Source organism: Camarhynchus parvulus, chromosome 12, assembly GCF_901933205.1.
Source record: "Camarhynchus parvulus chromosome 12, STF_HiC, whole genome shotgun sequence".
Lineage (NCBI taxonomy): Eukaryota > Metazoa > Chordata > Aves > Passeriformes > Thraupidae > Camarhynchus > Camarhynchus parvulus.
This window is the reverse complement of record NC_044582.1, coordinates 18798325-18824414: the sequence shown is the minus strand read 5'-3', so window position 1 is coordinate 18824414 and position 26090 is coordinate 18798325. Positions and strand designations below refer to the sequence as shown.

Below are 26090 nucleotides of genomic sequence, written 5' to 3'. Positions count from 1 at the left end.
CGCTCCTTTAAACCGTCTCCCCTTTGCGCTCCTTTAAACCGGCTCCCCCTTTGCGCTCCTTTAAACCGTCTCCCCCTTGGCGCTCCTTTAAACCAGCTCCCCTTGGCGCTCCTTTAAACCGGCTCCTGTGCACTTTTACTCCACACTCCAACCCTGAGCATCACTCCCCTCTGACTCTCAGCTGCCCCTTGCACCTCACCCTTTCCAGGTCTCCCCCACCATCAGCTCCATCTGCCAGCCAACTTTTCCCACCACTCCTGTCAACAAAGGCAGCGCTGGTGTCCCCAGGATGCCTCTGCTCCTTCTGTCCCCCCCCATCCTCCTGTCCCACCACACTCACACCCTGATTCCCTCTGGGCCTCCAAGCCAGTCCTTCTCCAAGCAGTGATTTCCCAGCACACCAACCCCAGCTCAGCTGGGAAGGGGCTGTTTGTAGGAACACATTCCTCAGGCAGGGCTGTTTTCACAGCAGCAGCAGGTTAGCAGTGTTTAGTGACAGAACACACTCACATTTAGGCACTGCTGCCAAATCCCTCTCTGCAGGCACAGGGGTGGCGCACACAGCCCCACTTTGTGCACAGCAGCTCTGCTCCATTTCAAGGGTCTGAAGTGGAAAGAAAACCCCCCACCCTCTAGAGCAGGGCCTTGCTGCTGCCACCAGATGCAAGGGATTAAACGTAGCCTTGGCAACATGACTTTTTACAACCTGAAGTACCTGTGGTTAGGGAAAAAGCAGGGTGGATTCATTCTGCCACTGGATAGACAGGCTTGAGTTTCACACTGAATTTTCCTGGAGTCATCTATGCATATCTAAGCAGACAATCTTGCTCCTAGAGATCTCTCCTCACGTTGATTAAGCATGAAATTTGTATTAACAACAGTTTTACATCTGTCCACGGGAGACAGAGCTGCTCTAAGAAGCTCAAAATGACACTTTTCAAAAAATGGTGCCCAAAAGAAGATCCCCAAGCCTGGCCAAAGGCGGCAGGCTCAGTGTCCCTCCCAGAGGGGACTGACCTGCACCTGGACACCTTGGAGCACAGGGACACAAAGCAGGTCACAGAACCACAGCAGTGTTTTCCCAGCCCTCTGGAAGGGTACAGTGCAAATTTCATTTACTTCCATTTGATTCATTTTCTTCTTACTCCAAGAAGACTTCAGAACATTCCTTTATAATGAATGTGAACCAGTGCCTGACCCCACTCCTGAGGCCTGCAGCTGCTGTGATCACCAGCATAATTCCCAGGGTGGTTTGGGCTGGAAGGGACCTCAAAACTCACCCTGTCCATGGCAGGGACACCCTCCCCTAGCCCAGGCTGCTCCAAGCCCCACCCAGCTGCATAAAAATGGGTTATTTTCCATTTCTGGTGAGGATGAGGTGATAAACTCCACAATTACTGCTTCTGAATATATTTATCACAGAAGGCATTTTATCTCAGACTACACTTACAAAGTATGTGTATAAAGAAGAGAAAAAGCCTGCTAAAATTTTATGACTTTTGTTGCCATTTACCATTAAGCATAAACCTCCCCATGAAAGCTTCACTGAAGTAACTACAAAGGTTGGAAAAGGTTCACACCATTCTTTCTCCCTGTATAAATTATAAGTAATATGAGAACATTTACAATGTCTAACCATGGTGTTTTATGTCAGACAAATGTCTCTCTGTACTTGCAGTTCCTAAACTGTGCTAGCAAGAATTGCCTTTTTCTCATTCTTTCCTCTCTCCCTGTCTCTCCCTCCACCTCCCTCTGCACCCAGCAGTCTCAGTCAAATCTGCTTTTATTCTTCCACACAATTTTAACATCAAGAATGCCTCAAAAGTCAAGGCTCTGCTTCACATAACAACATTGTTCTTTCTTGGAGAGCTTACCACTGAATGCTGAACCTTCCCCAGGTTGCCTCTTTAGTGTTTCAATTATCAGCTCTTCAGTTTTCCAGGAAAAAGGGAGAAAAACCAACAAGAACTCACAGACTTCAGCAATATTTTAAAAGGAGAGCTTCATTATATGTGACATCATGTCATGGCAAAAAACCCCAAAACCACCCAAAAAACAGCAGGCAAAACCAGCTGTACAGACTGTACATGATGTTCAAGGGCAATCACCTGCAGTTCTGGCCAAACCTGAACAGAATTATGGTGATTCTGAGACCCTGATAAAGGCAAAGCATAACCAAGGAAACAGATTCATCCAAAGAAACAAGACACAGGTGCTGCTACACCTGAAACAATAAAATCCAGACCAAAATTGTAGAATATTTGGCTGAGTTATCCTGTCGGCGAAAGATGCAACCCAGGGGTGAGGAAAAGAATTCAAGGTCTTGGCAAATAAAGCCAAGCGAGTGCTTCTCTTCCTGTCTGAGGCCTTTCTTGAACAAGTCAGCCCTTGCCAAACTGAAAAGCAGAGCAGTAATTTCTTATCACTGAGCATAAGTTTCCTGGCAGAATGAAAGCAAAGCCCAAGGTAGCTCATATCAAATTAGGTCAGATAACAATAGTTGTGGCTAACACTTGCTCCTTTTTATTTTCTTCCTCCCTGAGGTCTAGTACTGGGTAATTAGAAAGAAGGTGTGATAGACTGGAGAAAAAGAAATTAAATTCCCGGGGATTGTGAACATTTGGAGAGATCTGAAAAGCAAACAACTGACAACCTCAACCCCATCCCCTCACACAGCTTTCTTCATTCCTGGGTTTGGCTGGGACAGAGTTAATTTTCCTTGCAGTAGCTGGTAGAGCCACATTTTGCATTTGTGCTGGAAGCTGTTGCTAACACAGGGGTGTTTCAGTTACTGCTGAGCAGATCTCTGCTCCCCACCTCCCTGTGAGGGCTGGGGGCACACAGGAGCTGGGGGCACAGCCCAGCACAGCAGGACACGGAGCTGGGAGTGCCTGCAGAGGTGGCATCTGTCTCAGCCCAACACCTGCCTGCCCATGGGAAATGGGAATCAATTCACTCTTCAGCTTTGCTGCTGGGTGAAGCTGTTCCTTTATCTACTGAACTGCTTCATCTGAACACCCTTCCTCTCCCAATTCTCTCCCCATCCCACTGGGTGGGGCTGACTCAGGTTAAACCACCACAGACAACACACACACATTTTTCCCTCATGAGTTGCCATCCGTGGAAGAAGATGACACTAAAATATGCCACAGAAAGCACAGAGGTCAGAGACTGTTATACATCACTGCACAAAACAAAGAATCATTCCTAGGCAGGAATGGGTAAGGAGCTGTCTGACCAACTTACCTCTGAATTTTTTGGGTGGGTTGTTAAGATCACCTGCTTCTGGCTGTACCACACACCGATCATCCACAAGGCTGCAAAGAAATGAGCAGAGAAGTGAGATCCCATCCCCTGCAGCCCCCTCCATCCTCGTCACAAAACCAAAGTCGTTCACTTGCAATATTTCATCTGAGTGGCCACTTCAGCAGAAGACATTCCCCAAATGCCAACTTATGCCAGATCTTTCTAAGAAGCATGCAGCTGTTTTTTACTGTTGCCCAGAGCTTTGCTCCTGGTAGGTGGGACAATAAATAAGTCATTGCTCCTGTGTTCTGCATCATCCTTATGTGCCCTGCTCGAGGTGCAGACAGAACAGCCCATATTCTAGGGAGGTGACAGACAGCCTCAGGACAGCTCCTGCCTCTTGGACAGATTTGAGTCACGCTGCAAATGTGTTTGTATGAATAGAGAACAGGAAAATATGACAGCTATGCAAACTGGACACTGACCCTGTGAGCCCTCAAGTATTAAGAAATGGCAGGAAGAGTCACTGCCACAATAAAAATTGACTCCTGAGAGAAAGGAAGGCACAAACGTACCCTCCTGCTCACCAGGTGAGCTGAGGGACTGAGCCAACCTCCTCCTGTTCTGCCAGGAAGAGGGGAAGCTGGACAAGCAAGCCCAAGAGATTCCAAGAGGGAATGCCAGGACAGAGCTGTGTGTCCCTGCAAAACCCCCACAGGGTCAGCTGAAATCCCACAGAACAAAGGGAATAGGTAGGAAGCCCCTGTTCCCACTGCTCTGCCTGAGCAGCTTTGGATCGAGGTGGAATTGGGCTTTTCCCAGACTGGAAAATTGCACCTGTAACCAAACACTTTGGGGCTTGATTTGATCCTAAATGACTCAATTTGGCCCCTTACAACCAATCTGTCAAAGAGGCTTTCTACACAAATGTAGAAAGTAAAACTCCAAGGTCAAAGGTTTGAGAGGTCCATTCTCATGCAGAATCAACTGGAGGAAGACTGAGACCTAGAATATGAGAGTTGTTCCTTGCAGAGGCTGCTCACATGCAGGGAGCATCTTGAGACAACAATTAGAGAAAATAAGGAAGTGCATGAAAATTAAGAGATCAGAGAAACTAAGAGGGCTCAACAGTTTAATGCATCTAAGATTTGCATATGCAAACATTCAGAGTGAATTGCTTTTTCCCCATGGATTTTCTCCCTACTCAGTACTATATATATATATATATTTATATATAGGTGCTCCAGCATGAAGGGTATTAACATTTGAGCTGAAGCACCTGCTTCTGGTGAACAAAGGGCCAAAAATATCCAGGAAATAGGTTACTCTGATCATCCCATACAGATAATCTCAGTGCAATACATCCCTCTCATCTGAGATTAAGCTGAAAGTAAAGAGGAAATTCCCAAACTAGTAAGAGGAAAATTTTACAGGGTGAGGAACACAAAAGAGGATATATTGTACACCAGTAATCATCATGATGACAGCACTGAGTTTGGGAAACAGCAAGAGTAAACTTCTGATTAAGCAACATGTCATTAGGAATATTCAATAGGAACAATCTTCAGAGATTTAGGACAGCATTAGAATGTAGAGTGAGTGGTATCTGCTCCTCAACCTTCAGGAACCACATAACAAGTCATTACACATCGTTATGACATCAGACTGTCAAAACTCCACATGGGCTGGAGGACAATTACACCAAATCTTTCCTTTGCTGCTTTAATTTTCTCCAGGACAAAGACTAAATTAAATATGGGACAAAACTAATTTGATTACAGAGGCTTATTAAGATGATAATGCATTTCATGTTTCACGTAGCAATTCGGATTTCTGGCTTAAATTAGGCTCAGAGATATGTGGCCATTATATAATGCAGTTACCTTAAAACAGCACTAACCAAATCAAAGAGAAGGCCTGAACACTGAGGGGTCTTTAGGCCTGCCATGAGAACATCTCATCGAGCCTAGGAAATAACACGTGCTTGGGGCCTGTCATGTCCACAAGGACCAGCCATGGTGAAAAACATCTGCTCAGCAATGCCCTCAGAAGCCACAGCCACTGCATACTGTTCATGCATGGGATCCACATGGCAGAACAACTTTCTACTTGGCCTGCAGTTATTTACTGCCAAACTCGCTTCAGGACTGGGAAGAGAAACAATAGGCAGCTGGAGAGGATAACTCATGTTGCCAGTGTTCAGCAGATAGTATTTGGCCCGTCACACAGCTGATCCAGGGCTGCACAGTGCACGTGGCATATTTGACCAGGACCTGGGAAATTTGTCAAATACATTTGCCAAATACTATTCGACCGACCCTACTTACTACATCCCTTGCTTTTATCATACCTTCTCTCCTTTCTGGCAGCATCCCATATTTTCTTCTCTTTCCTATAATAGATCATGGTGCATCTTCAGTGTCTGCTTCCTTCTCTGCCCCCTTATTTTCCAGAATCCTAATAGCTAGAGGACTAAACCTACAAGTTAGTTTGGAGTCACTCAGGTGAGACTGCGGCCCATCGTTTCCTGCCGAGGCACTTACCAGGATGCTGGCTCTGTACCCTGCTTGGCAGCTCCATTTATCAGATGCATCTGGGCTGTAGGCATCAAAAAATGTCCTGTGACTGTACCCACCCTGAGGCCCTTAGGGCTACTGGAAATGAGAGAGAGCAGGTTGTGTGTGTGCTCCTGCCCTCGGGAGCAGGGGCCACAGGTGCTCCTGGAGCTTCTCACCCTGCAAGGGCTCCTCCCCAGGCAGCACCCAGCTCCTGATGTTTGCAGAGGTTCCTCCTCAGCAGGATCAAACATTCCCTGGCTCTCCTCAGAGCTGTGCTCCAACCCCATGGCTCTGCTCTGCCAGCTCGTGCTTTTCCCATGTGAAAAGCTACTTCTGTGGTTGATGGAGCAGCATTCCCCTCTCCTGCTGCAGAGCACCTGCCCCTGGCCTTGTGGAGGCAGCACAAAGCGGCTCTGTGGGAAGCACAGGGGGCAGGAGCTGGCACAACACAGCTCCCACTGCAGCTCCAGAGCTCTGGCAAAGCACAAGGGTCAAAACATCTTCTCCTTTGATAGGAGAAAAACAATTTTGTTCGTAGGAGAAACCTCAAATTAAACTTCAATTTTAAGGCCAAACTAGCTGTAGTGGTGAGTTACTGGGATTTAAACCACTTGGCTCAGGGATTTGATTTATTTTTTTGTTAGATATCTATGTTTTTTACACGACTTCCAGTGCCTGTGCTACCTCCTTTGTGCAGTCAGCAGAGTGCAGGGTCTGCTCATCCCTGACTGGGGGAAGGGGCAGGGAGGGACAGGACGGGACACACGGACGGACACGGGACAGACAACAACATGAAAATCATTGGATTGCATTCATTCCCCTCTACCCCCTTCTTCCTCCCCACCAAGGACGTTAAACTGCACCACAGCCATGGATACACTTTCCAGCCTCCAAAAATTTACCTTGCCATATTCACTTTAGTCTATTTTTACATTTAGGGCCAAGTCCATCCATAAAGCTCCCTTGCTTTAGCCAGTATTCCCTGGGATCAGGCTCAGGAGAGCTAGCTGAGCTCTGCTAGTCTTTCTTACAGGGTTTTTAATACAAGAGAACAGCTGTTCTTACCCCAAAGTGCTAATAAATCCATTTGTTGAGCCCTCTGCATAGAGAGAACAAATATCTCCAATATGAAGGAAGCTCGACATCTTGTCAGTCATCTCTGGCTTATTGCCCCTGGAAGAAAGAAGAAAGAATAAAGCACAACATGAATCAGGCAGAATTCCTTGGTGCAGCTACCAGAGGTTACAGCAACAGGAGCCTTTGCCTTTGATTGTTGGTTTGTTTGAAAAACCGAGCAAGTTCTCACAGTGCAACTTCAGGTATCAAAGGAAACCCAGCGGGCCAGAGTGCTTGCTTGGAAAAATAAACCAGGGAAAACAAGCAGCTACTGGCATCTCATTCCACGTGGGACTGACTGCTTCACAGGCAGGCATTCATCCCAGAGGATGCTGGATTTCAGTGCAGCTGCAGCAACCCATTCCATCCCACCTGCCAGAGGGAAAAGGGGAGAGGGGACTGCTGCAGTTTAAGCCGTATTTGTATCTAAATCACGTTTCTTTGCCAGAATTAAAGGTTTAAGCATCCTTTAAAGGTTCTCCTTTGTGCTGGAATGGTGCTCCTGAGAAATTCCAAATATTGACCTGATTCATGGCAATGTTTTTTGACAAAATTTGACATGACACCAGCAGCCTCCTGCTTACACCCACAGGCCCAAAACCAGAATTAGGTGAAAACCCACTCAGCATGCCTGACAACAGATTTTGCATGTAAAAACAAAGATTAAGATTTTTCCTAAGTCAAATGCTTTATCAGACAACCAAATCCCTGTGAAATCAGTAATTCTTCAATCCTGGGTTTAATATAGATGGCTTAAATGTAACACTGAGGAGACAGACAGAGTGTTGCCAACTTCAACTGTATTAAGAACTTGATTTTCTCTAAAGCCCCAAGTCCAAATGACACAGGATCCACCTGTCATTTCAATAAATATAGAAAATAAACTGAGTTTCAATCTGTCACAGCCACAAAGAGCCAACACGAGCCCAGATAAAAAACCCCAACAGAACAGATTTTCAAAGACATCTTTCCCAAGCCCATTTACTGGTTTCCTGGAGATCCTCCCAAGCCCTGCTTTTTGATCAGCGAGTTCAAAAGGCCCAGCAGCTCCTGTGCTTGAGGTTTCAAACAGCAGGAGCACCAAGGCTGCTCCAAGCTGCTCCTCCTGGCAGGCTGTGAGCCCTGCCAGCCAGCACTGCCCAGGGCTGCTGAGGCAGAAAACCTCCCAACGCCTCCTCCCTCTCCCTCCATCGCACCCAAAGAGCTGCTCCATGCTCTAACAGCACAAGAAGGGAGCAGCAGGAAATTCTGCTTGTTCTAGAGCACAGCCCTGCCTGCCCAGGGATAAATATCCCCTCTCCCTGGGCATTATCTTGTTTACCAAAAGCACAAGGAGCAGGTTGTTAGGCAAGCTTGGAGCTCAACAAGGACAAGTTCATGGAGATCTAAAAGGTGATGTTTGCAGCTATGAAAGGGCAATAAAAACCTAAAGTTACACTTTTCTTCTGAAAAGCTCCAAGCAGCTCTCCCTCCTCACTCCCAAAAGATCTGTGCTGCTGCAAACAACAATAACAACTTTCATTATTATTATTATTAAATCAAAGCACACCATGGACATTCTATCCCTGCAAATCTGTGTCACTGGTACAATGAAAAACAAATCCAGGAAAACCAAGAGATAACAGGCCAGGCTGGTATGCAGGTAAAGGGGTCTCAGCTCCTCTGGAAGCAAATCTGAGTGCACACAACACCAAACCCTTTGGCTCCAGGCTGCCTGATAAATGCCAAGTCCTTCAGCCACTGCATGTTACACAGTCTGTTCCCATTCTTTCTTGATAAATGGACAGAAAAAACGCTGCTACCTATTTTAAGATAGATGCCAAGAAACATACAGAAATATGCAGTGACTGAATTAGCAGCACTGGAAATACAACTTTCCCCATTTCCTGACTTGGATGTCAAACTACCAACTTCAGACTAAAAAACTTTTCATCCCTCAAAATTAGGCTCAGCCCTGAATTAATAGAGCCCAAAGCAAAAGCTGTCTAAGCCAACAAAACCCACAGATACTCCCAAATTAACCCTTTCTACCTGGCATTAAGGTTTCCTTTGCAGGCTGTGGGGGGATTACTTTTTCCTCACAGGAGGCAGATGTTCACCACAGCTGTTCCCAAGGGAATGTGAAGGTCAAAGTTATTGACTTCCATTAGAGATTTTTTTTTTGGCAAAAAATTAGAAAAAAAGAATCTCAGGCCACTGCGCCAAAACCAGGCTCAGGTATGGACAAGCAAATTCCTGCATCACTTTCCAGGACACAGCCTCAGTTTTCTCACATTTTCTTCACCAAGGAAAGCCCCACCACACCATGAAATTGTAACTCTGATATATCGTGATAGTCAAACCCCTAAAAAAAACTCTTCTGCAAATTACTGGCAATTCCACTAATAAAATGTTTATCAGCTTTACCCAGAACCATCACAGAGTTCTGGATATAAGAAAGGTGGTGTTAAGGCTGGCAGCAGTTCAGTGAATGGAACAGCTGGGTTCTTCACCAGATCATCCCTAGAATTCCTGGCTGAGCTTGCAGAGCTGGGTTTGGGGTGCAGCCTGGAACCCCAGCCTGTGCTGCCCCCACCCAGGAGAGCTGTGCTGGAGTTTGGCTTCACCAAGGGCTGATCTGGCTCCAACAACCTTGTTTCCCAAGCTTAGGCAGGGATCAATCACCATGTAAGTCCTCGCTCCCCTTCTCCTGGATTTCTGAATGCTGTTCCAACAGCCATCAGTGTGATGCCATCCCCAACACACCAGGAGATGCTCCAGCACCTGGGGGAGCAGGGAGCCAATTCCCACTGGGGTGAGGCTCTTCTAAAACACTGATTTGTCCTCAGGCTCCCCACAGTCCAAATGAACACTGGCTACCTCCATTCTTTAATAGCCAAAAGCACTCCCACTGACACCTCTCGCTGCAAATGCTCAGCCTGGCCAGGGCTCAGGAGCACGCTGGACTGGCAGATGGAGAAGGGACTCGGTGACCCCCCAGGCCTCCCCACACAGGAGGGAACAGAGTCATTGCTACACTGATTCAGCTCCAAAGCTTTTTGCACTCTCCTCACAAGGGACTGACAAAACCACTCCAGTTACTGGCATCAAGCATTAAATGATCAGCCACCTCAAATGGAGGCTTGTCCTACCTCTGACAACTGGGAAATGTGGAACAAAAACCATAAAGTTTTTAAGAGCAAAGTTCCCAGGTACCCAGTTTGAAAACCTTTTTCTAAAAGATGCTGTCAACAACAGCTGGCCACGCTAATCCTCCCAAAACCAGACCTCTGTGGGGGTCATCTTTGATTATTTTCTTCAGCAGGACAAGCCAGAAGCGGAGGCAGTAAAAACCTGTCAGCCTTGGCACATTTATCCAAGTTCACAGCACAGGGAGACCACAGGGACTGAGGAGAACAGGTTTGCTCCTGGACACGTCACTCAGAGCATCCATGTGTGTCCCCTGGCTGTGAGGGGACACAGGGCACTGACCACAGGCAGGATGACCACCAGAACTCCCTGGAAGTGCAGGACAGGGGGATTTTCACAGCCTCCCAGTACCTGGCTCTCGTGGGTACAGCACAGTCACGCTGCTGCAAAGGCAATTGTGCTCCATGGACAAATACAACCATCACCCCACTATTTATTTATTTTAGATATGCCAGTGCCAAGAGCAACTGATTTATACTAGATGAAGGGACGGCCCCAAGAGAACATTTGCAGTTATTCTGTGCATAATCCCAGTTTTAATGGCACTTTCATAGCCCTGCAAGAGGGGATTCCTGCAGGAAATTCATCCTGTTCCAGCTGAAACACAGCAGTGTTACCCAGGGAGCATTGTCCTCCTCTTCTCCTTAAACACTGCAGGAAAACAAGATTCCCCTCTAGGTAAACTCACTTTAAAAAAAATCAAAGATGAAGCACTGATAAGCATGGCATTATCTAGCAAAAATGAAGTCAGGTTTCTCCAAGCAGCTTAACTCAGGTGGCAGCAACGTCAACAGCAGCAACCCAAGCCGTAAAAATAATGTTCTTTTCTCACTAAGCTGAAGGTTCACATTTTCAGAGACAGGCTACAAAAGAAACATGAGCTAAAAGTGGACTGTACATTGAGAAGTTAACTATATCTACCCACAGACTTCAAAAAATTCCTGAGCTATGAACACATTCTACAGGAATTTTTTTAAGCCCGGAAAGCCCGAATCTTTATAATTCTGTTGGCGACTGTTTCCTCGTGTCTATATCGAAGTCAGTGGCTCAGTATGTTTTATATACAGTTTATCTGCACAGGAAAACAAAAATCAAGTTTCTGTTTAAGAAACAGACTAAAATAAATAAACAAACAAAAACCTGCTCAATTTCATGTGAATTTCAAGAAACTGACTTACAAGTTTTTCTGCCAGCTCTGCCCTATGGGTCTAGACCTGTACATGCATTAGCTGATTTCAGGCAGGGAATTAAAGCCAGGAAAACCTGCTATTCAGCCCAGGAGTTTCAGCATTTCCCCCCTGCTCTGGTGAGCACAAATCTGCAGCCCACCACCACGAGTGTGAGCTTCTGACTGAACAGAAAGTGACACAGTTCCGGCGTTCAGTTCTGATTATTTCTTACTAAAGATTATCTTGTGTGTATCTCCAACACAAGCTGCTTTTCCTACGGTGAAAAGGACTGAACAGAAGCAGTTCTGAAAGGCAGAGGAAGGGTTTGTACAAGCCCTTGGCCACAGTTTGTCCCCAAAGCCAAGGAGAAGCTCTGCAGACCCAGAACGGTTCCCACCAGCTCTCAATCCCTGTTGGATTTTAGGGCACAAGCAGAGCATAAGCTCAGCCTAATGGCCTTGAATAAGCCAGGATAAGCTTAATATAGTCCGTGAAATGCAATCCTTTTTCTCATGAAAACACATTTCATAGGGGCAGTTAAAGCAGGATTACCAGTGAAAACAGCACGACATCAAACTGACTGCTCAATATCAAACACCTCCGTGAGACAGCTGCCTTTGGAAACGCTCAGAACGGGAAACGCAACTGCTTTGTAAACATTTCACACTAATTTCTCCCATCACTCATCTCACTCCTGATGCTAAGTCAGAAAAAACAGGTTGCAAGAGCTGGGAGTTTGCTTTCCTTGAAGAGCCGAGTCAAGGCCCCTTTTGAAGTCCCTCCTCGCAGGGACTGTTTGTGACAACATCCCCGCCCTGTCATTCCTCATCTCCAGCATTTGTGAAAAGGCTTTTTCAAAGAATTCAAAGCTACTTCCCTGATTTCATGTCTCACACGTCTGCTTTGTGTGGGATTTTAATTCTTTACCCTGCGACTGCAAATCCTGTTTGTAAAATAAACGAGCCCAAATGTGTCTTATTGCAAACTGCTTGATTCCCAGCAACTGGGATACAAATTTCTGTGTCTTTCTAAGATGCTTTAATGATGTTTGTTTAGATTAAGAAAAAAGCTCCTTGCTGCGCCCCGCAGTCCCAGGATGCACCCAGGTCTCTCCTGGCAGATTTGCACTGTGGTTTAGTGCTCAACTCAATAAACACTGGCAATTTTATATGTACTGGTACCAAAACAGGAGCAGCACTTTATCAAAGTCTTTTTCACTATCTCGGTTGTTTAAGAATAGAATCTCCAACTGTACTTAAGCGTTTCAACTTCATTACTGCCGACAGGAAATTCCAGAGGGAAAGTTTAATTCTGTTTCAATTTTTGACAGAAGCAAGACCAGAGTTTAAGGGCAGAGAGACAACAAAGACGCAAACACAAAGAACTGCTTAATGGCATAAGCAGAATCAGCCAGAAATTAACAGATCTGAGAACCCCCAAGACCAGGTAAGTTTGTGCTTGAATTAAATGGAATCGGGTCATTAATATTGGTAAATCAGGCCAAGCAAGTTAACACTTTTTAAAAACAACCAAACACTGTATTATCCTGAAAATCCAGTGCTTAGATAATCTGGTAAATCCAATTTTTACAAGATTACGTGGCTGAAAATTTGGCCCTACAGACTAATCAAGATTGCATGTGTTTTTTTGGATAACATCCACAGAGCATTCTGTATTTTCACAGACACAGCTAACTTGAAAACCTGAATCCAAACTTGATGTTTCTCATTCAGTAAAAAAAGGAAGGTTTCCTCCCTGAGGATGCTAGGAAAGATTCCTAAGAATCCCATTAGAAGAGCCAAGGAAGGGAGGAAGTGCTTTATTTAAAAGCTCACCCAGTGAATAATCACCGTGCTGGGGCTGAGGACAGAGCTCTGTCATCCGCAAAGCTTCTGACTCTGCAAATCTGAAAGGAGCTCTTTGCACTCGCCAGGGAAAGGCAAATGAAGGGATTTTGGGAGAGGATCCTGAACACCAGGATCTCTCACGCCTGCAGCGGGACCCAGCTCAGGGACAGCGCTGGGAGGGCTCAGCACTGCTCATTTCATGCACATGGAGCTCCATTTCAGAGACTGCACCTTAAAAAAAACCCTATCAGTGCAGTGCATTTATCTACCACAGGATCTTGTTTTCCCTTCAGCTGCAACCTTTCATGTCCAGGAGGCTGCTCTCTGCCACCCATGGGCGGCTGATGAACCGTTAGATTAAGGGGGAGAAATGCTCTTTCTCAGACCAAGTCTTTTTCCTCCTGACACTTAAAATGCAGCAGATTTTTTTCTCCAATTTCCAGGCTGAACAGGCAAGATGGAGGCTGGGGAAGAGGGGAAGGAGGAGCAGCACAGCACTGTGACTTTCTCAAGGACATGCAGCAGGTCAGACTCGGGGCCCAGATCTGAATCCAGGTCTCCCAAATCCCCATCCACCAGCCCTCACTCCCCTCTGCTCCCAGGGGAGAGATCAGACTCACTGCACATCTAATCAAGCACACACTTCCCCTTCCTCTAAAAATAAGTAGGAAGAGCAGTGTAAATTCACACAGCAAGATGAGGGCCGAGTTAATTACATTCTATTCATACTATTTGCCACTCCACAGATAAACAGATTTATCATATCGGTGACAAAGTTATTCCAAAGTTACTATTTCATAGGTGCAACTGCAGTTTAAGGAAACAGATAAAGCAACTCATTTTGGTAAGTTTAACTTCAATAAAACCTCAGTACAGGAAAGCAAGTGTGCACAATGTTCTTTTCTCCTTAGAAAGGGCGCCTGCTTCTTTTTTTTAATTATTTGCCCAGTGCAACCAGACAAGCTAGTTACAGAAAATTCAAGTCAAAAGCATGGAAGTGACACTCTGACAGCAATCCCTTACACAGCAGCCACTGACTGAGGTAAGAAACATGACTGACAGGTCCTATTGACAGGCATCTGCAGGCAGCTGGAAAAAGAAACGCTATTAGAGACACACTGTCAGGAGAAAAATATCATTTCTTTGTTCCGAACTAAGTACGACCTGACAGCATCTTCTCCATCCCATTAAAAGGAAGGAGCACTTGCTGAAGCTGATACTTCCTGAAGCCCATCCTGGCTGGCTCCAGCCCTGCTGGGAGGAGGCAGCCTGCACATCAGCCTCTGGACGAGGCCCCGACGAGCACACAGTGTTTTCCAGCACATTTCTATCAGGAGAGAGCTGGAACACGCCAAAAGGACCAGGACAACCAATGTCAAGGGGAAAGAGAGCAAGCTTGGTTTATTGCACCAGCTGGAGCTTGGCCAAGGAACAAAGATGGCCAGGGAAGAAGAGGGTACAGAACAGTCCCAATGTCACCTGCATGGCCAGGTACCTGCTGAGGGCTCACCACAGCAGGGGCTGGTTCCTGCACTCCACATCACCCCTCAGTAAACCCAACACTCCCTGAATTCAGCAGCTTCCTCACCTGTCCCTTGAGCAGCCTCCATGCCCCTGCAGCTGCCCATGCCCTGTGTCCCCAGCGCCTGACCCCTTCCCCAGCACATCCTCACAGCCCTGACCCCTTCCCCAGCATGGTCCCAGTGCCTGGTCGCTTCCCCAGGGCACGTCCCCCAGCCCTGGCCCCTCTCTCTGCAGCTCCACACCTGGGCGGGGGCTCCCTCTCCTCCATGGCGGGCGCGCTCTCGGTCTCCAGGGCTGGGCTTGGCAGGGCGTCCCCCGGCACAGCTGGGTCCCCTCGGGCAGAGAAGCCAAGGCCTGTGTCCCTCTGGTCAGCCCCTGCTCCTGCAGGCTCCGAGGGCTGTGCTGTCCCCAAGGCAGGACCTTGCCGTGCGCCGCTCTCTGCTCGTCCCTCCTGGACACCTCGGCTGGCTCCCGGCTCTCTGGATAAAACCTCAGCCCCAGGACAACCAGCCCAAGAGGAGGAGCCACTGCCAGCACATGATGAGCACGTGTGGAGAGCCACTGGTGGCAAGGGGACCTACTTTGAGCTCCAAAGCCCCGATGGGCTGGCCTGCGTTACAGATGAAGGCTCCAGTTCCCAGGCTGCCTTGTACCTGTTGGCCTCCCAACTGTAATTTTCCAGAAGGCAAAGGTTCAAAATGCTGAACCACCCACGAGCATCAGCATCTGAATCTACCGAACACTTAAGAGAGGAGCAGCCAAGGACTGCAGAGCTATTTTAATGAGAAGTTCTCAATTAACCCTTGGGATCAGGCACCATCAGCCAGCTGAGGTCGGTGTCTGCATCTGTGGCCATGTGGTTCTCCTTGGAGTGGGATGCAGATGGGACAGAGCTGGACTGCAAAAAAAGCTTTCTTCTTCACAACTTCTTGGCACATCTCTGAATTTCTGAAGAAGTGGACAGGATGGGCCGAGGCGCAAAGAAATGTTTATACAAGTTCCATGCAGAACTGCTACTAAACAATTGCATAAAATAAAAAACAAAGTGCAGCCTTTGGGCAGCAGGCATTTTTTTGCCCTACTACGATCAGAAATTTCTTCCATGTGCATGCTCAGAGATTATCACCCTCTGACCACAGAAGATCATGCACCAGATGAGAGGATGAACTGCCTGTGTCCATTGTGACACTGGGTTCAACCAACCAATCCTTTTCCCTTAGAGCTCAGCACCACGTTACTCCAAAAGCAGAGGCATTACCCAACATCCCAACCCAGAAACATCTGGCATTTCCATCTCTCAGAGCTATCCCCCTCCTTTGATCACCTCTGCAGCCGAATGATCAGAGTCATAGACTGGTTTGGCTTGAAAAGGACCTGAAAGTGCATCTCATTCCACTCCTTTCCACTAGACCAGCTCCCAACCCCGTCCAGCCTGGCCTTGGACATTTCCAGGGAAGATCATCAGTGAGATATGAACACTCAGCTTCCTGCAGCACTCTTCACGTTGGTATTCTGGCATGTGAGGCTGCAGTTACATTGCCACAAGCCACAAATCCAAAACCAAGCAACACAGACTTCCATGCACATTTCCAACCCATTTTCTCTCCAGAGGGTTAACTTGCTCAGATATCAGCTGACATTTTATTCTCCATATAACGCTGCTAGGAAGTTCTGATCCAAGTTTTGACAAGCTTAACCAAAACCACAAGCATGAAAATGAAACTCCTCCGAGTTCAGAATCCACAGCTGAATGTTGCAGCTTTCCTCGCTTGAATTACAGTTCCTGTAGTTTCCATTTCATCTTTTTCACAGAATACAATCCCAGAATGGTTTGGGTTAGAAGGAACCTTGAAGATCATCTCATTGCACCTCCTGCCATGGCAGTGACACCTTCCTCTACCTCACACTGCTCCAAGCCCTGTCCAGCCTGGCCTTGGACACTGCAGGGATGAAGCAGCCACGGCTTTTCTCAGCAAATTTGACCCCATAAACCACAAGGGCCCTGAAGACCTGGAAATGTACTTTCCTCAACAGGTAGAGCACAAGCAGGAGCCACACAGGAGCCTCTGGATGCCTCTGCCAATCTAACAAATACTTGCAGCACCCTGGAAAGAGGGATCTGCCTCCATCCCCAGCCACTGCCTGCTCACGCCAAGACAGAGAACGAGGCAATAATTTCTGTAGTCCTTTTGTAGTGTCCATGGGGAGCAGAAATTAGACAGGAATATCGAGCCAGATCAAAGCCCGTGCAGTTTTGGCATCCTGCCTTCTGCAGCAGCGTCCAGGAGAGGCTGGGCTGCACAGGAATCCCTTGGAACAGCCATGGACACAGCCATGGACACAGCCTCCCTCCTCCAGGAGAGGCTGGGCTGCACAGCAATCCCTTGGAACAGCCATGGACACAGCCTCCCTCCTCCAGGAGAGGCTGGGCTGCACAGGAATCCCTTGGAACAGCCATGGACACAGCCATGGACACAGCCTCCCTCCTCCAGGAGAGGCTGGGCTGCACAGGAATATCTTGGAACAGCCATGGACACAGCCAGCATCCTGCCCTGCAGCACAGGGCACTCTCTACTGCTCTCCCAGCCTGTAAAGCAGCACCTGTCCCCACCCAGCACAGGCCACTGGATGAAACTGGGCAGCTTTTAACACCCCTTGTGCATTATCCCACGCACACAGCACAAAAAAAGGCTCCAGGCCACCCAAGCACCTTCAGTTTCTGTTGCTATCTTAGCAGAAGAAACTAATTTGGGACACACAGTAATGCAGATCTTTAGGAACCAGGATTTACACCACAGTCTCGTTGTGACAGAGATGTTACATTTACATAACCTTCTAGCAGCACATGATTTTCTGCCTCTAAACCCTTTGGTCTCCATAAGCTGCTTTGCTGAGGTTGCCTTCCCTCACACTCACCCACGGGCGAGCCAGCAGCTCGTCTACCAGCTACTACAGAGCCACTACCCTCATCCCACCTCCCACGGGAGCCTCACATTCCTCCTGGCTTTAAGACAATCCTACAACTACAACTATCTTGTATTTATGGGGTAATAATGTCTCAAAGACTCCCAGTACGCTCTGCAAGTTGACACATCAGCTATTCCAAAGCAGTGTGCTGAGCACTGAGGAGCCAGCACAGCCAACAAGCCAGGCAGGACCACAGGACCATGGAAGCTGGGAAAGACCTTCCAGGTGTTGAGTTGAACTGATAACACTGTGCCCACCCAGCCATGGCAGGAACAGACACATCTGCTCAGTCCTGGAACACCTGCAGGGATGGGAACCCTGCTGCTTCCCTGGGCAGCCCATTTCAGTGCTTGACTACTCCTTCAAGTGAAGTTCTTTTTCCTAATATTTATCCTGCCCCTCCCCAGCCCAGCCTGAGCCATTCCCTCTCCTCCTGTCCCTGTTCCCTGGAGCACAGCCCGACCCCCCGGCTGTCCCCTCCTGGCAGGAGCTGTGCAGAGCCAGAATTTCCCCCTGAGCTCCTTTTCTCCAGGCTGAGCCCCTTTCCAGCTGCTCCTGACCCTTCCCCAGGTCCATCCCCATCTCTGCACACGCTCCAGCCCCTCCACGCTTTTCTTGCACTGAGGGTTCCAGAGCTGCCCCAGCAGTGCCCAGTGCAGGGACAGGCACTGCCCTGCTCCTGGTGCCACCCAGTGCTGGGGCAGCTCAGGTGGCACTGGTCTCTTGCCTGATGGGGCACAAACGAGCCCAGATGGCCAAGAGCAGCTACACCTGCTCCAAGAGCTCACCTGAACAAGCAGCACCTGCTCTTCTGATGGCTCCAATTCAAGGGCAGGTACCAGACAAGGGCTCAGGGTATCTGGGATCTGCTTTAATCCTGCCTGACAGCACTGAACAAGGAGTTCCACCTCAATGCTGTCCATTTCAGCAATTTACAAAAAGAGATCAGCTCATCTGACGAGAAGCAGCCAAAAGGAGCTTCTGCCTCCAGAACAGACTTCTGGACCACCCCAATTTGACCAGCCCTTGGTGTGTGTGCCCTTTTTTCTGGCACACACACAGTATGGAGGAGCTGGATCCCCAAAATCCACCCCAAACCTGCCACCCCTGCAGGTGCCCTGTTCTCGTGCTTGCCACGCCATCAGGGACATCCAGGGCTGTCTTTGGCAGGAGTTACTACAAAGTCAGAGCAAGAGCTCACACCACACAACAGCAGCACACCGTGGTTTGCAGCTCTCCCTCAACTTGTGAGCTGCCAGGACTCGAGATCATTTCTCCACTTTAACTCAATTTGTGCATTTTCTAGACTCCAAACGGGTTTGTTGAGGGAACATGAGAGGGTTGATGGTGCTGGGGATAAGATCATGTTACAGAACCACTGAGGCTGGAAAAGACTCCCAGGATCATCGACTCCAAGCTGTGCCCAAGCCTCCCCTTGTCCCCAGCCCAGAGCATGGAGTGCCACCTCCAAGTGTTGCTTGGACACCTCCAGGGATGGGGATTCCATAACATCCCTGGGCAGCCCCTGCCAATGATGGGCAGCCCCTTCAGTGAAGAATTCCTCCCAAAACCACACTTCTCATTAATAACCAGAGATCACAACTGTCCCTTACACGCCCTCCACGCTGCTCATCAGTCCCAGGACAGCTCCATTCATCCAAACCTGCAGCTCCATCAACCACCAGCAAAGAAATAAACCAAATGCTCTCCCTCCTGTGCTCTTCGCTAAGGCCCCCTCCAACGATGGTGCTCAGGATTAGCACATCTCATAAAAAACCATTTCCCCAAGCTAAGCTCCACCCCATGATTGCAGAGGCAAACCAAAGTTACTCCTGTTTACTTCCTAATTTATGAAACCTGGTAAGAGGAAACTATTTCCAAGGCTTAATCAACAGTGCAAAACAAGCAGATGGGAGAAAAAACCCTCATCTAAGTAAACACTCTAATCTTGGGGAAATAAGGTATTTTAACAAGAAAAACCCCTGTTATTGACAAACAAGAGGCAGCTTAAAGAAAACATTAGAAATAATCAGCTCAGCATCAGCTTGTTTTGAAACATGCTGCAACTGTGGTTTTGTTTTCACAGTGATTCCTTCTTTTGGTTTAGGCACACTGAGCGCTACAGCTTCACACCAGCTCAGGCTGCTGGGTCCCACAGTGGTCAATTCCCACGTTTGTTTCACCACGTGTCCGGTTAACCCTGCATTTCTGGCCTGATGGATAGCACCAGCTTTCTGCTCTCACTGAGCAGCCAGTGCTGGGCAGCCAAAGCTCTGCTCCAGCCTGCAGTGCTGTTATTGCTCCAGGCACTTACACCAGCACAGCCACCAGGCACTCAGACCAGGGAAATTGCTGTGTGAGGAAATTGGTGTAAATTAAGGCACAGAAAAGAAACCAACTAGAAATCCAGTGCCTGGTAGCCCATTAAGGTGGCCACAGAGGAAGCACTGAGGGTAAGGAAGGGATATTGGCCTCACATGGCATCACAGCTGAGCCCTGCAAGGAAAACAGCTCCACCTCGGGCCTCTGGCCTGGGCTCAGTCAGCCAACTCTCCGGCCCAACCCGTCTGAAGTCCTGGGATACCGGGCTAATTCCTGAGCCCAGCGAAACAGCCTCGAAGCAAATACCTAAACACACGCTGAGAAATAAAACACATGCACAGGTACCGAGCCTCGCTAATAAATAAAACCGGCAGCTCCCACACACGCTACTCCCCGCACAACTCGCGGTCACTAAATCTTCATCAGCAAAGATCTGGATTGTATTAGCCACGTTCTCCCTTCCTGATTTGTGAGCAGCAGGACCGCAGCCCAATCCATCTGCAGCTGAGCAGGCACAGAACCGCTGCACGGCAATAAATTCAACTCAAGCCTTTCACCTGTTGGAGTCTGTTCAGACAAACTCCGGGCGGCCAGAGCGAACCCACCTGGGGCCGGGAGGGGAAGGGCTGAGGCAGCCCGGCTGGTGCCGCTGCATGGAGCGTGTTCCCTGCGGGAAAAGCCCGCACAGGACGGGGCACGGGGAGCCTGTGTCCCCCGAGCAGCCCCCAAGAACCCGCAGGGCTCGGGCGCTCGGCACGAAGCCCTGGAGCCGCTCGGGACTGTGGCACATCCCACGTACACGCATGGGGAATGCACATGTGCCCCCACCCCTTCCCCCGCCGAAGTCCAGTTATTGTAGTCCAGGAAACAGCCAAATATTTGGCCTGTCAGGCCAGTCAGCGGGACCCTCCGAAACATCCACCCACAGCTGCCCGCTTTTTGACCATTTAAGAGGAAGATCGCCCATAGCCAAGTCCCCATCGGCGCTCACGAGTGTTTACATAACGCCAAACATCGCTCGCAGCCGAGCCCCGAGCGCGGGGGCAAAAACACGGGGAAAGTTGGAGCGGAGGCGCAGCTGCGCTGCCGGGCCCGCGGTGCTCGGGGGGCCGGGACCCCGCTCCGGTCCCGCTGCGGGACCGCAGGGACGGCGCAGGGGGCTCTGCCCGGTCCTGCGAGGGCTGCGGCGGCCGGGCATCCCCGCCGAGCACGGGAATGCATCCCTGCACAGCAGCAGGCTGCATTCCCGGGTATCCCCGCCTAGCAACGGGCTGCATCCCCGGGTGTCCCCACCCAGCAGCAAGCTGCATCCCTCGGGCTGCGGGACGGGGCTGCCCCGACAGCCACTCACCGCCTCCCTCCCTGCCCAGCCGTGCCCGACTCTCTCCCGGCCGTACCTGGCTGCGGAGGCGGCGGGGCGGGCTATGGACGGCTCGGCAGCTCCATACCGGCGGCGCTCCCGGTCCCGCTCCCGGAGGCTGCGCCCGCCGCCGCCTTAGCTGCGCGTCCACATGGTCACTGCGCTCCGCGCCCGCCGCCGTGCCTTAAATAACCGGCAGGGCACGCTGGGTAACCGAGTCCTGCCGCCGCCGCGCCGCCGCGGGGGCGCGGCCCACGGGACTACAGCTCCCAGCGTGCCCCGCGCCGCGCTCCGGGCGGGGGCAGCGGACAGCGGAGACCCTCTGGGTCCGTGCGGTCAGTGACGGGCATGGACCCCCGGGTCCGTGCGGTCAGTGATGGGGATGGAGCCCCGGGTCCGTGAGGTCAGTGATAGGGGCGAACCCCCCCGGTTGGGGACTCGGATGTGTTTTGTTCCGGGGGTCTGCACAGAGCTTTGGAACGAGCGGTGGGCGAGCGTACGGGAGTACCGGGCACAGAGGCTGCGGGAGTAAACCCTGAGTAAACACTGAGTAAACCAGGTGTCAGCGCTGTTTGGGGAGCGCAGAATAGCGGGAAACGAGGGCTGAGGTGAGCACCTGCCTGCACAGGTGCTGTCACCTCTGCCGTGACTCAGGTGCGAGCCCCTGGCTGAGCTGAGTCGCGGCTGTTTTGCAGGAACAGCTCCAAACTCTGGAAATAGAGTGTGTCACTGGAGTTCCTCTTCACTAAAATTACTGCACGGGGGTATCGCTAGCAAGACATCAAAACTTCAGCCAGAATGACCAGCAGTAAATAAAAAATATTAGTATTTCATTTATTTTTGTATTATGTAATTATTTGTCCTTAAATATTAGCCAAGGTTATTCCCCACAGTTACACCCTGATTTTCCTGCCTTCTGTGGCTGCCTGGCTGCGCCCAGAGCCCTGCAGGGTGGGTACAATGTTTGCCTGGAGAACAACCGTATCCCTTTAACTGGGATTTAGGTGAAGGAAACAGTTTCCTCATTCACTCACTGTCACCCACAGCCACGTGCTGCCGTGGGTAACATGTAGGAATGGTGTTCTTGTTTGTTTCCCTCTTGGGAAACAGAAGAGGTGTCCTCGCTTGTTTCCCTCTCTGCAGCAGCAGGAGAACGCTGGTGAATGGGAACAAGCCCAGATGAGCCAGTTTGAAATCAACACAACTTCCCCTGCACTGGCTCTCCATTAAAAATAGCTCCCGAGGAGTTGGAGCTGGGGCTCGGGAGCAAGGATACGCAGAAGCTGAAGCCTGTGACTCAGGAACTGAAGCGAAGGTCACAGAACAGTTTTATGGGTTTCTTACATGGCTGCGATACTACAAGCCATTACTCATCAGGAATTTGGCAGAGTAGTGGTGCCTAATATCATTAGATAATCCTAATGAATTCTTGTGTAATCAAATCTAATCTCTGGATGGGTTCAGCAGTCGGGGGCTGCGAGCGGCTGCAGCGGCTCCAGGGCAGTGACAGAAGGGCTGTCACCAGAGCCAGGGGCAGAGCAGTGCCTGCTGAGCACCTTGAGCAGCTCTGCAAACAGTGTGCCTTAAAATAGCTCCAGCACTGGGGGATAAATCCGAGCAGCAGCGCTGGGGCAGAGCACAGGAACGGGCTGCCCAGGGAGGGAGCGGAGTCTGCCCCTCTGGAGACATTCCTCCCCCCAAATACCAAACACCAAAGGCCATATGTTTGCTTATGGACTAGTTTGATTCTGGGTCTTGGCCAGTTCTTCAAAGGCTGAGGAGCTCATAGCATCCCAGAATGGTCTGAGTTGCTCCAAGCCCCGTCCAACCTGGTCTTGGACACTTCCAGGGATGGGGCAGCCACAGCTGCTCTCTCTGGGCACCCTGTGCCAGGGCGTCCCCACCCTCACAGGGAGTGATTTCTTCCTAATATCCTACCTAAACCTATTCTCTGTCAGCTGGAATCTATTCCTCCTCATCTTGTCATTACATGCTCTGATGGGCCCTCACCAATTTTTGGGCATTCAGCCAAAAATAGTGACCAAGCTCTGCAAAGAACTTGCTAGATTTGAAGGGGTGCTGGCAAAGACAAGATAATCATGGAAGTTTCCAATGCAGGAGAATGTTTCCATTTGTGTTTAGGAGCTTGCTCTGCGCTGCTGCTGCAGGCACTGTGAGTTCATGGGGCTCCTATAGTCTTACAGCACTGAAAAGAGGTAAAATTGTAGGGCAGCGTGGGAGTGGGAAAGGTCACCTTGGGAAGGACCAGAGTATTCCCTTACAGGAATTTTCCCTGATAATGGGACCTACAGGAGGCGGCCTGAGATGGGAACAGTCCTGTTCAAATGAGGGCTGGGCTTGGAGCCCACACACCCCCAGAGGGTCGAGGGAACGAACTCAAGAATTCAGAGAGGAAATAGTGAAAAAACACTACTTGGTAGGCATCACTTCAGTCCTGGGAGCTGCACTGTGAATGTTTGGCCCAATTTCACATGTGGTTTCAGTCACAGGAAAACAACTTGTAAGGGATTTTTATTGTTTTGCTATTGGATTATTTAGTTCTTTTTCTCCTTTTCACATCTTGTTCTGCTCCACTCCTACTTTATTTTTAGCAATTATGCAAATTCAGCAGTGATGAAAGATGTTAAAAGGAAATTTGAAGTCTGTTATTTGCTTTTTATTTCTATTGTCTTGTTTTATGTTGACAAATTTGTAACTAACCATTGGCTGTTTTGGAAACATTGCACCTCCAGCCTGCTGGGTGGCTTTGCAGGGGTTTTGTCTCTGCTGTTTTGGTTTTATCTCTTTTGTCAGTTGCAGCTCAACAGCCCTGGAAGAAAAATGAGAGCAGAAGATAATACAGGACTGTTAGGATCAATCTGTCTTCTCTTGCTCATGGCTGGTCTTCACAATGGGGAAGATGATCCCAGAAGTTCCCTGTCCTTAGGGAGATCCATGCAGGCACTCAGGGGTGAAAAGCACTCCTAGAACGCCTCAGCCTCTCAGTGAAATGCTGGGAAATATCTCATTCCCATCACATTTTAATAACAGCAAGATCAGACGCGTGGGGACTCGGTGTGAGGAGAGAGAAAAACTAAAGCCTGCATGGCTGAGCACAAAAGGATCCACTGCAGCAAAAGTTCTCCAAGTCCCCAGGATCTCAGAGTGGAAGATGCTCAGAACCAAACTGTAATTATTTCATCTGTTCTCCAGGGAGAGTAAGGAATATGAACTGTCCTGATGGAGCCACACAAATGATGCACACAAGAATTCCAGGAAAACGAGCCATGAGAATGAGTGGGCAGGATACACCAGAGAGCTGTCTCAGCTTGTTGGCAATCAGCTGATTTTCCTGAATTCCAGCACCCCACAACCAGAATCCCAGAGATTTATTAAGGGGAGGTTATCCTGTCAGACTGTGTTCAGTTCTAGAAGTCTGTAGAGTTTGGATGCCTACCTTTTGCTCTCACTTCAGTGAATTGTGTTGGGAACTATTTAACAGGAGAAAATAAGTTGGATTTAACTCTCATTTTCATGGCCATTCATTCCTCAACAAAGGGCAAAGATCACCATCTCAATGCAAAAGGAACATTTCTATTTTCTGACCCCAAAGCAGCAAGGGTTGGTTGTATAATTAAGTTTGCACTCATTTGTTTTCCTGCACTCTGATGCTTTTCTGGAGCACATCACAAGGTAAAAGGGATTAATGATGGATAATTGGAATTCATCCCTGCGAGGCCTCCTGTCACATTCACATTTTCTGGAAAAATCCCTTTGCCCAGGATTTTCTCCTGGGATGCTGAGAAGTCTCAGAGAAAAAGGAAAACAAATTCTTATCTCATTTGCTTCTCCTGTGTTGTGCTCACAGGTGGAATGTGTTTGGAGATTGTTTACCCTCAGGTGATTGTTTCATTGGATTCTGCTGTGAATTATTTTGACTCATTGGCCAATCAGGGCCAAGCTGTGTCAGGGCTCTGGAGAGAGTCATGAGTTTTCATTATTATCTTTTTAGCCTTCTGTAAGTATCCTTTCTGTATTCTTTAGTGTAGTTTAGTATCGTATTCTTTAATATAATATAGTATCATAAAATAATGAATTAGCCTTCTGAGCACATGGAGTCAGATTCATCATTCCTCCCTGCCACAGGGCACCCCACAAATACAATATCCTCCCAGCACTGTCATTTTACACAGCAAAACTTCACAGAGCAGTGCAGCTCCTTCCAGCATTCACACACACCAAACCCCTCCGTCACTCGTGCTTCTCTTTGCTGCAAGGATAAGCCAAAATTATATTGAGTATTTTGAATTAATATCCCGCAGGATGAGTAAAGATTTATTTCGGTGTAGGGGATGATGCAGAAGATCCGTTCTGTTGACAGCTCTGAAGAGAAAGCTCCCACAAGAAAGTAAAAATTTTACAGAATCTACGACGACTTCAGTGACCTGTGGGAGAAACGGAGGAGAACCCAGGAACTGCGAGTCCCTGCTGGAGAGGGGCAATCCCACAGCACCTTTCCTGGGAGCACACCCTTGGTGCCCTTCGTGAGGTACCTGTGGGGACACTGCAGCTGTTTTATGGATGGGGGGATTCCTGTCCCATTTGAGATCTCTGAGCGGATTGCTGAGCTCCCCTCTCGGGGCGCTCGGGACCAGGGAGGGCTCAGCAGAGCAGGAACTGCTGTGGATGGTGACACAAGGGCACAGGGAGGGACAGAGAGGGACACAGAGGGGACAGGTAGGGACACTGGGTACAGAGAGGGACAGTGGGGTCAACAGGGGACAGGGGGGAC

At 49.1% G+C, this 26090-nt stretch overlaps 1 protein-coding gene across 3 annotated transcripts in view; it reads right to left on the bottom strand.

Annotated features, from left to right (window-relative positions):
• The window catches only part of ITPR1 (inositol 1,4,5-trisphosphate receptor type 1), a 158471-nt gene extending 137005 nt beyond the window's left edge, over positions 1–21466 (bottom strand). For all 3 annotated transcript variants that reach the window (XM_030956611.1, XM_030956612.1, XM_030956614.1), the window contains exons 1-3: positions 21336–21466; positions 6870–6977; positions 3247–3317 (exon numbers count right to left, since the gene is read on the bottom strand). In XM_030956611.1, coding sequence (XP_030812471.1) covers positions 3247–3317; positions 6870–6961 — 163 coding nt within the window. In that variant the 5' untranslated portion in view covers positions 6962–6977; positions 21336–21466. The remainder of the gene's footprint in view (positions 1–3246; positions 3318–6869; positions 6978–21335) is intronic.
• Positions 21467–26090: the final 4624 nt, after the last annotated feature.